At 45.9% G+C, this 11,306-nt stretch overlaps 1 protein-coding gene across 1 annotated transcript in view; it reads right to left on the minus strand.

Moving 5' to 3' along the window:
* Window positions 1-11,306, minus strand: part of fer1l4 (fer-1 like family member 4) — a 253,912-nt gene that overhangs the window by 134,072 nt on the left and 108,534 nt on the right. Inside the window, exon 24 of the mRNA XM_059652665.1 lies at window positions 763-887. Coding sequence (XP_059508648.1) covers window positions 763-887 — 125 coding nt within the window. The remainder of the gene's footprint in view (window positions 1-762; window positions 888-11,306) is intronic.

The raw sequence follows: 11,306 nt of genomic DNA on the forward strand, positions 1-11,306 counted from the left end.
TGTGGCACCTTGTCGAAGGCCTTCTCGAAGTCCAGGTAGATAACATCCGTTGGCTGTCCTTGGTCTACCCTGCTCCTTACTTCCTCAAAGAATTCCAGCAGATTTGTCAGGCATGACCTCCCCTTGATGAAACCATGCTGACTTTGCCCTATTTTACCATATACTTCCAAAAATTCAGAAATCTCATCCTTTACAATGGACTCCAAAATCTTACCCACAACCGAGGTTAGGCTAATCGGCCTGTAATTTTCCATCTTTGGCCTTACTCCCTTTCTAAACAGGGGTTTCACGTTAGCCATTTTTGAGTCCTCTAGGACCCTCCCTGGCTCTAGCAATTCCTGAAAGATCACCACTAACGCTTCCACTATCACTTCAGCTACCTCCTTTAGAACTCTGGGGTGTAGTCCATCTGGTCCAGGTGATTTGGCCACCTTCAGGCCAAACAGTTTTACCAGCACCTTTCCAATGGTGATGGCCACCATACTCAGCTCTGCCCCCTGCTTCTGTTCAATTTTTGGGATCTTACTTATGACTTGTCAAATCTCTCCACCTGAGAGATGGCTTTATAGCAGCCAAGGTGACAAGACGCAAAATCAACAGCCTACACACTGCATGTCTGCATTGGCTCAGATCAGTGAGTCTGCAACGAGACTCAATGTGGGGCAAATTCAGCCTCAAAGATTAACATCACACGAAAGTCACCAAAACAAACAATGTCAAACAATAAATGCACTTTGTCAAAAAATAATTGAAGTTTCTTACCCTGGTTGCTTGACATTGAGTTGAAAATACAACTCTTGCAAAAGTGTCGGATAATCCAGTATCATCAGCTGCAAGAACACCTCGAGCTTGATACATGTGGGCTCGCAACTGGAAATAACTACTGTCTATTATCAGGGGAAAGAAAATTGATTGTCAGTAACACACAACAAAGTGTATATATATACTTAACACCTTTAGCATAACAATATGATCCAGGTGATTTTACAGCGTAATCGGGCAACACTTGAAACAGAACAAAGGAAAGGGATATTGGATCACACAAGCATAAAGAATTGAAGCAGAAGGCAGCCATGAAACCCTTCAAACCCACTTCACTGTTCACTGGGACGATGGCTGATCCTCTACTTCTCCACCTTATTGAGTATAAGGATAGACAAGTTATGCTGCAGCTTTAAACTTTAGTTAGGCCACACTTGGAATAGTGCGTACTCTTCTTATCACCACACTGCCAGAAGGATGTGGATGCTGTGGAGAGGGTACAGAAAAGGTTTAGCAGGCTGCTGCCTGGTTTGGGGGATTTTAGCTACGGAGAAAGGTTGGATAGACTGGGTTTGTTTTCACTGGAATGCAGGAGGTTGCAGGGAAACCTGATAGAAATTTATAAGATTGTGAATGGAATTGGATAGAGTGGAAAGTATGAGGCTTTTTCCCAGGGTGGACGGGTCAATTACTAGCAGAGACAAGGTGCAAGGGGGATGGGCTAAAGTTTAAAAGAGGTGTCTGAAGTATGTTTTTCATACAAAGAGTGGAACGTGCTACTAGGGGATCTGGTGGAAGCAGACACAAAGCAGCATTCAGGAAATGCCCGGATGAGTACATGAACAGGAAGGGAATAAAGGGATACGGATCCTGTAAGTGAAGACAATTTTAGTGTGGAAGGGCAAAATGTGTCAGCACAGGCTTGGAGGGCTGAAGAGTCTGTTCCTGTGCTGTATTCTTCTTTCTTCTTTGTTGGAACAGTTCTAACCTGCATCATCTGCATTTTTCTTGATGTTCTAGTTTGTCGACATCATTCAATCACATTGTTGAACATACTGAATGACTGAAATTTCACAACCATTCAGGCATGAAATGCTGGAGATTTACTACACTCTGAGTGAAGAAATCTTCCTCATTCTCAATTCTAAATAGTCTGCTCCTTACCACATAGAATTCAAAACATTCAACAGTATGGTATATGAACAGGCTCTTCAGCCCACAATCTCTGTGCTGACCATGATGCCATTCCAAACTAATTCCATCTTCCTGCACTTAGTCTGTATCCCTATATTACCTGCCTGTCTGCCTGTCTAAATGCTTCATAAACACTACTGTCAAAAATGTTTCCACCAGCTCCTCTGGTAGGGACCTACCACCCTCTGTGTGAAAGACATACCTCACACATCTCCTTTCTCCCTCTCATTTTAAACCTATGCTCCCTGGAATTTGACATTGCCATCTAGCAAAAAGACTCTGACTATCCACCCTATCAATGTCTCTCATAACTCTATATATTTCCATCAAGTCATCCCTCAGCCTCCGATGTTCGAGTGAAAACAAACCAAGTTTGTCCAACCTATCATTATAGCTGATATCTTCTATTCCAGCAACATTGTGTTATCTTCTTTTGTACCTTCTCCAAAGCCCCTACATCCTTCCTATAGTGCGGTGGCCAGAACTGCATACAATACACTAAACGTGGCCGAAATAAAATTTTATACAGCTGCAACATCACCTGCCAACTTTTACATTCAATGCCTCGACCAATGAAGGCAAGCATGCTGTTCGCCTTCTTTACCATCTTATCCACTTATGTTGCCACTATCGGGGAACCATGGACTTTCACCCCAAGATCCCTCTGGGTATTAATGAGGAGCCTGCCATTTGTCCTCCCAAAATGCACCACCTTACACCTGTCCAGATTAAACTCTACTTGCCACTTCTCCACCCAACTTTCCAACTGGTTGCTATCCTGCCGTATCTTTTGACAACCTTCTTCACTATCCACAACTCCACAATTTGTGTGTCATCTGCAAAGAACAGAGGTCCCAGTACCAATCCTTGGGGAAGAACACTGGTCACAAGATCACTAGTCAGAAAAATATTCAACTTACCAACTCACCATGGATCCCATGTAACTTAATCTTCTGAACCAGCCTACCATGGGAGACCTTGTCAAACATTTCATTTATAAACTATCCACGGCCCTACTCTTGTCAATCATCTCTGTCACTTCCTCAAATAACTCAAGCAAATTTTTGAGACAAGACTTTCCCCGCGTATTCTGGGACTGTGCCCCCTATTGTAGATTACTTTGCCCTGCCGCCTCTAGACTGTGGGAAACAGCCTTCCTGCAATTAACCTTTCTAGACCTGTAAGAATTTTGTGCTTTTGAATAAGATCACCTCTCATTCTTTTAAACTCTAGGGGATGGCAGTCTAGTGTACATAATCCAACACTCCAAGTTTGGTCTCACCAATACTCTCTACAATTGCAGTAAGACATTGTTACTCCTATATTCAGATCCTATTGTAATAAAGGCAAACATACCATTTGCTTTCTTAATTGCTTGCAGTACCTGCATGTTCACTTTCAGTGACTCATTAACAAGGACCTCTAACTTCCTTTGGGTGGCTTTCAAGTGTCAGTCCATGGAGTCTAGGACCAGTGAGCAAAATCAAGTCCAAGACTCAAAACAGAAAACTAAAAAAACACTGCAGGCACTGGAAATCAGAAACAAAAACAGCAGTTGCTGAGAAAACTCAGCAGATCTGGCAGCAATTTAGAAATCAGAACATACAACAAGACAACACAAGAATGGTGATAACGAAGTGTGAAGCTGGATGAACACAGCAGGCCAAGCAACATCTCAGGAGCACAAAAGCTGACGTTTCGGGCCTAGACCCTTCATCAGAGAGGGGGATGGGGAGAGGGTTCTGAAATAAATAGGGAGAGAGGGGGAGGCAGACCAAAGATGGAGAGAAAAGAAAATAGGTGGAGGGGAGAGTATAGGTGGGGAGGTAGGGAGGGGATAGGTCAGTCCAGGGAGGACGGACAGGTCAAGGGGGTGGGATGAGGTTAGTAGGTAGGAAATGGAGGTGCAGCTTGAGGTGGGAGGAGGGGATAGGTGAGAGGAAGAACGGGTTAGGGAGGCGGAGACAGGATGGGCTGGTTTTGGGATGCAGTGGGGGAAGGGGAGATTTTGAAGCTTGTGAAATCCACATTGATACCATTGGGCTGCAGGGTTCCCAAGCGGAATACGAGTTGCTGTTCCTGCAACCTTTGGGTAGCATCAATGTGGCACTGCAGGAGGCCCATGGTGGACACGTTGTCTAAGGAATGGGAGGGGGAGTTAAAATGTTTCGCAACTGGGAGGTGCAGTTGTTTGTTGCGAAATGAGCGGAGGTGTTCTGCAAAGCGGTCCCCAAGCCTCCGTTTGGTTTTCCCAATGTAGAGGAAGACACACCGGGTACAGTGGATACAGTACACCACATTGGCAGATGGGTGTTGTGCCGAACATGGTGCCAAATATAACCAATCCCTTCTGCCTGCCTTGGTCCATATCCCTCCATTCCTTGTATATTCATGTGCTTATCCAGAAGCCCATCACCTGGGGAAGGTGATGGCCTAGTGGTATTATTGCTGGACTGTTAGTCCAGAGATCCAGATAAAATTCTGTGGTCCTGGGTTCAAATCCCACCATGGTAGAATTTGAATTCAATAAACATTTGGAACTAAGAATGTGATGAAGGCCATGAATCCATTGCTGATTGTTGGGAAAACCTATCTGGTTCACTATTGTCCTTTAGGGAAAGAAACTTCCATCCTTACCCAATATGACCTACACCTAAGTCCAGAACAACAACAATATGGTGGACTCTTAACTGTCCTCTGCGCACTTAGGAATGGGCAATAAATGCTGCCTATCAGCGATGTTCTCATCCCGTTAATGAAGAAAAGAAAAATTAAATGCCTCTATTGGATCTGCCTCTGGCAGTGCATTCCAGATTCCTACCAGCCTCTGTGTAAAAAACTTGCCCTTCATGCCTCCTTTGAACATCCTCCGCCCTCAGCTTAAATGATTTCCCTATTTTTCAGCTCTGTGAAAAAGATTCTGACCATTAACCCTATCTATGCATCTCATAATTTTATAGACTTCTATCAAGTCTCCCCTCAGCTTCTGCCACTCCAGAGAAAACAACCCGAGTGTTTCTAGACTCTCCTTACAGCTTGTACTCTCTACTCCAGGCAGCATGCTGGTAAACCTCTTCTGCACCCTCTCCAAAGCCTCCATATCCTTCCTATAATGTGGCAACCATAACTTAATGCAATACTGTAAGTACGGCCTAACCAAAGTCATATAAAGCTGCGACAAAACATCCAGACTCCTGCACTCAATTCCCCAACCGATAAAGGCAAGCACACCATATTCCTCCGTTACTACCCTACCTACTTGTGTGGCCACTTTGAAGGAGCTATGGACTTGAACTCCAAGATCCCACATACCTCAATGCTGTTCACAATCCTGCAATTAACAGTATATTTTTCCTTAACATTTGATCTCCCAAAGAACAGCACGCCACAATTAGACAAATTAAACTTCATCTGCCATTTCTCCACCCATATCTGCAACTGATCTATATCCCGCTGTATCCTTTGACAACCTTCTACACTAACTACAACTCCACTGATCTTTGTATCAGCTACAAACTTACAAACCCATCCATCCACATTTTCATCAGTCAATTTATATGTATCACAAACAGCACAAGTCCCAGTACAGATCCCTGCAGAACACCCACTAGTCATGGACCTCCAGGCTGAAAAACACCCTTCTACCACTCTCCTCTGACTTCTATGGGAAAGCCAATTCTGAACCCACACAGAGATAATGGTAACTGCAGATGCTGGAGAATCCAAGATAAGGAAGAGACATTTCTTCAGCCAGAGAGTAGTGGGCCTGTGGAATTCATTGCCACGGAGCGCAGTAGAGGCCAGGACGTTAAATGCCTTCAAGGCAGAGATTGAGAAATTCTTGATCTCACAAGGAATCAAGAGCTGCGGGGAGAGTGCAGGGAACATAGAACATAGAACATAGAACAGTACAGCACAGAACAGGCCCTTCAGCCCACGATGATGTGCCGACCATTGATCCTCATGTATGCACCCTCAAATTTCTGTGACCATATACATGTCCAGCAGTCTCTTAAATGACCCCAATGACCTTGCTTCCACAACTGCTGCTGGCAACGCATTCCATGCTCTCACAACTCTCTGCGTAAAGAACCTGCCTCTGACATCCCCTCTATACTTTCCACCAACCAGCTTAAAACTATGACCCCTCGTGCTAGCCATTTCTGCCCTGGAAGTGGAGTTGAAATGCCCATCAGCCATGATTTAAATGGTGGAGTGGACTCGATGGGCCGAATGGTCTTACTTCCACTCCTCTGTCTTATGGTCTTATAACAAAGTGTAGAGCTGGATGAACACAGCAGGCCAAGCAGCATCTTTGGAGCACAAAGGTGATGTTTCGGGCCTCTTTGTAGGTTACATGGAACAATCCTTTTCTGCACCTACACTGGCCCCAAACCCCACCTCTTTCCCCATTACATTGATAATTGTATCGGTGCTGCCTCGTGCTCCCACATGGAGCTCGAACAGTTCATCCACTTCACCAACACCTTTCACCCCAACCTCAAGTTCACCTGGACGATCTCCAACACATCCCTGACCTTCCTGGACCTCTCTGTCTCCATCTCAGGTAACCACCTAGAACCTGATGTCCATTTCAAGGCCACTGACTCCCACAGCTACCTAGAATACACCTCCTCCCACCCACCTTACTGTAAAAATTCCATCCCCTATTCCCAATTCCTTCACCTCCGCCGCATCTGCTCCCAGGATGAGGCATTCCACTCCCATACTTCTCAGATGTCCTCGTTCTTCAAGAACCGCAACATCCCCCCCGCAGCGGTCGAGAATGCCCTAGACCGTGTCCCACATTTCCCGCACATCATCCCTCACACCCCATCCCCACAATAACGGCCAAAGCAGAATCCCCCTTGTCCTCACATGCCATCCCACCAACCTCCGGATCCAACGCATCATCCTCTGACACTTCCACCATCTGCAATCAGACCCCACCACCAAAGACATTTTTCCATCCCCACCCTCGCCTTCTTTCTGGAGGGATCACTCTCTCTGTGACTCCCTTATCCGCTCCACACTCCCCTCCAACCCCACCACATCCGGCACCTTCCCCTGCAACCACAGGAAGTGCTACACTTACCCCCACACCTCCTCCCTCATTCCCATCCCAGGCCCCAAGAAGACTTTCCACATCAAGCAGATGTCCACCTGCACATCTGCCAATGTGGTATATTGCATCCGCTGTACACGGTGTGGCTTTCTCTACACTGGGGAGACTAAGCGGACGCTTGGGGACCATTCTGCAGAACACCTCCACTCAGTTCGCAATAAACAACTGTACCTCCCAGTCGCGAACCATTTCAACTCCCCCTCCCATTCCTTAGACGACATGTCCATCCTGGGCCTTCTGCAGTGCCACAACGATGCCACCTGAAGGTTGCAGGAATAGCAACTCATATTCCGCTTGGGAACCCTGCAGCCCAATGGTATCAATTTGGATTTCACGAGCTTCAAAATCTCTCCTCCCCCCACTGCATCTCAAAACCAGCTCAGGTCGACTTGCTTGCCTAACCTGTTCTTCCTCTCACCCATCCCCTCCTCTCACCTCAAGCTGCACCTCCATTTCCTACCTACTAACCTCATCCCACCCCCTTGACCTGTCCGTCCTCCCCGGACTGACCTATCCCCTCCCCACCTCCCCACCCATACTCTCCTGTCCGCCTATCTTCTCCTCTATCCATCTTCGGTCCACCTCCCCCTCTCTCCCTATTTATTTCAGAACCCTCTCCGCCTCCCCCTTTTCTGATGAAGGGTCTAGGCCTGAAACGTCAGCTTTTGTGCTCCTAAGATACTGCTTGGCCTGCTGTGTTCATTCAGTTCCACACTTTGTTACCTCTGAATCCACACAGCCAAGTCACCATGAATCCCATGCATCTTAATCTTCTGGATGAGCCTACCATGAGGGACCATGTCAAAATCTTTATTAAAATTCATGTAAACAATATCTGCTGCTCTAAACTCTTCGATCACCTTTGTCACCTCCTCAAAAAAATTCAGTCAAGTTAGTAAAACATGACCTCTCCTGCACAAATCCATGCTGACTGTCCCTAGTTTGGGCAGGTATTTCCAAATGTAGGTAAATCCCATCCCTGAGAATTCTCTCCAAGAGCTTCCCAACCACTGATGTGAGACTCACCAGTCCCTATTTTTCTTCTTCAACTAAGAAATAATCTTAGCTATTCGCCAGTCCTCTGGAACCTCTCCAGCGGCTAGTGAGGATACAAAGAACTTTGTCATGGCCCCTGCAATCTCCTCTCCTGCCTTTCTCAATAACCTGGGGTAAATCCCATGAGACCCTGGGGGCTCATCCACCTTAATGCTCTTCAAAGAGATCCAACACCACTTCTTTCTTGATCTCAAAATGCCCTGGCACATCAGCATGCTTCACACAAATCTCACTGTCCTCTGTATCCTTCTCCTGGGTGAATACTGATGCAAAGTACTAATTAAGGTCTCACCCACATTTGTGGGGACAAAGCAAAATTAATGTTTCAGGTCCAGTGACCTTTCTTCAGACCCATTCTGAAATATCGCTGAAATCTTGCCTTGTCAAATCAAAAGTTAACTAGACAATAACTGTGCAAACGGCTCCACAAAAACAGAAAGAACTGTGGATGCTGTAAATCAGGAACAAAAACAAAGTCACTGGAGAAGCTCAGCAGGTCTGGCAGTATCTGTGAAAGAAAAAACTGAGTTAACGCTTCGAGTCTGGTGACCCTTCTTCAGAACTTCTGAGGGAAGGGTCATCTGACCCAAAATATTACCTCCATTGTTCCCCTCACAGATGCTGCCAGACCAAATGGATCCATGTTGTTTGACATGGTATGGGTCCCTGTGGAAGTGAGCTGGAATAAGCCTTGCTCTCCTGTCCAGAGCTGGAATAGTCTGGTTCGGAGGTGCTTTCCAGTAGCAGGTAGAGGAAATGTTGTCACAATTTGCTTTCTGCAACACTTCTATTTCATTCTCTCAGTTTCTCTGTCTCTGTTGCATCCGCTCCAATGATGCCATCTTCGAATGGGGCACCTCCGACATGTTCTCCTTTTACCTCAACCAACCGGCCCCTCCATTGTGGTTGACAGGAATCTCAACCCTCTCTGACCCATTTCCTGCATTTCTGCTGTCACACTTTCCCCTCTGTATCAGAACAACAATACAGTTCCACAGTCCTCACTTTCTACCACGAGTCTCCACATTCAAAAGATCAACCCTCCAATTCCAGCACCTCCAAACGTACCTTTTGTTCCCCTCTACTGTCAGCGTTCCACAGGGAGACGTTCCTTCGCAGCACTCCAATCCATTTCCCCATCACTCTTAATTCTTCCTCACTGCCCCACGGTACTTTCCCACAAAGCAGTAGAAAGTGTATCACTAGCCCATTCACCTCCTCTCTCCTCAATATCCAAATGCACCTTCCAGATGAAGCAGTGTTTCACTTGTATTTCTTTTAATCTATTCTATTGTATTCACTGCTCAAAATGCTTCACATTGGTGAAAATACGGACTGGGTGACCACTTTGCAGAATATGGCTGCTCTCTCCCTAGGAATAAGCCTGGTCCTCCCAGTTTCCTGTTATTTCAATAAGCCACCTTGTTCCCAAGCTAACATTTTCATCTTGGGTCTGCTAGTGTTTCAATGGAGCTCAACACCAACTGGAAGAATAGCACATCATTTCCTACTTAGGCATTTTACAGCCTCTTAGATTTAATCTTAAATTCAACAACTTCAGAGGAAGAGGTCAAAAATGATGCCACACCAGGTTATAGTCCAACAGGATTTTTTGGAGATTAGATTCCCTACAGTGTGGAAACAGACCCTTCGGCCCAATAAGTCCACACTGCCCCTTGAAGCATCCCAGCCAGACCCATCCCCCTATAACCCACACACCTCTGAACACTATGGGCAATTTAGCATGGCCGATCCACCTAGCCTGGACATCTTTGGACTGCGGGAGGAAACCGGAGCACCCAGAGGAAACCCACATAGACACAGGGAGAATGTGCAAACTCCACACAGACAGCTGCGTGAGGCTGGAATCGAACCTGGGTCCCTGGCGCTGTGAGGCTGCAGTGCTAACCACTGAGCCACCGTGCCGCCCCATTGTAAAACATTAGGTTTCGTAGCTCTGCTCCTTCCTCAGGTGGAGTGTGAAAGAGGAGTTATCCTGACACAGAATTCAGAAATGGCTCACTGACCACCTCTGTTGAATCTTTAATCCGTTAGAACGGAGGCATGGGTTTCCATTGATTAAAATGCAAATCCCAGAATTTCTTTCAAGTCATTGCCCTGAGATAATCAAAGGTTTTAATCGATGCATACAAGAGCTGACATCTCAGATCAGACAATGCATTTTAGGTGTGAGTCCTTGTTTACAATCTGTCTGTGTTTTAACCTACAGTCAGGCTGGGTTTTATTCAAGCAAAATAGAATGTATCTGCAAATATAAAACACCTTGGATAAAACAGTTTACCGTGAGTGTATGTCTGTGTGTGTGTGCGTGTGTGTGTGTATCTGTGTGTATGTGTCTGTGCGTGTGTACGTGCGTGTGTGAGAGAGAGAGAGTGTGTGTATGTGTTTGTGTGTATGTGTGTTGTGTGAGAGAGAGAGTGTGTGTGTGTGTGTGTGTGTGTGGGTGTGTGTGTATGTGCGTGAGAGAGTGTATGTGTGTGCGTGTGAGCGAGTGAGTGTGTGTGTGTGAGAGAGAGAGTGTGTGTGTGTGAGAGAGAGAGAGACTGTGTGTGTGTGTGTGTGTGTGTGTGTGTGTGTGTGTGTGTGTGTGTGTGTGTGTGTGTGTATGTGTTTGTGTTAACTCGTCATTGTCTACAGGAATCGTGCCAGACGACTGGAGGATAGCAAATGTGGTTCCCCATTGAGCCTTACCTCAGTTGTTGGTAAAGTGTTGGAAAAGGTTATAAGGGATAGGCTTTATAATCATCTAAAAAAGAATAATTTGATTAGGGATAGTCAGCACGGTTTTGTGAAGAGTAGGTTGTGCCTCACAAACCTTATTGAGTTCTCTGAGAAGGTGACCAAACAAGTAGATAAGAGTAAACCGGTTGATGTGGTGTATATGGATTTCAGCAAGGTGTTCGATAAGGTTCCCCACAGTAGGCTATTGTACAAAATGCGGAGGAATGGAATTGTGGGAGACATAGCAATTTGGATCAGAAATTGGCTTGCTGAAAGAAGACAGAGGGTGGTAGTTGATGGGAAATGTTCATCCTGGAGACCAGTTACTAGTGGTGTACCGCAAGGGTCGGTGTTGGGTCCACTGCTGTTTGTCATTTTTATAAATGACCTGGATGAGGGCGTAGAACGATGGGTTAGTAAATTTGCA

Source organism: Stegostoma tigrinum, chromosome 19 (genome assembly GCF_030684315.1).
Source record: "Stegostoma tigrinum isolate sSteTig4 chromosome 19, sSteTig4.hap1, whole genome shotgun sequence".
In the NCBI taxonomy this organism is placed as follows: domain Eukaryota; kingdom Metazoa; phylum Chordata; class Chondrichthyes; order Orectolobiformes; family Stegostomatidae; genus Stegostoma; species Stegostoma tigrinum.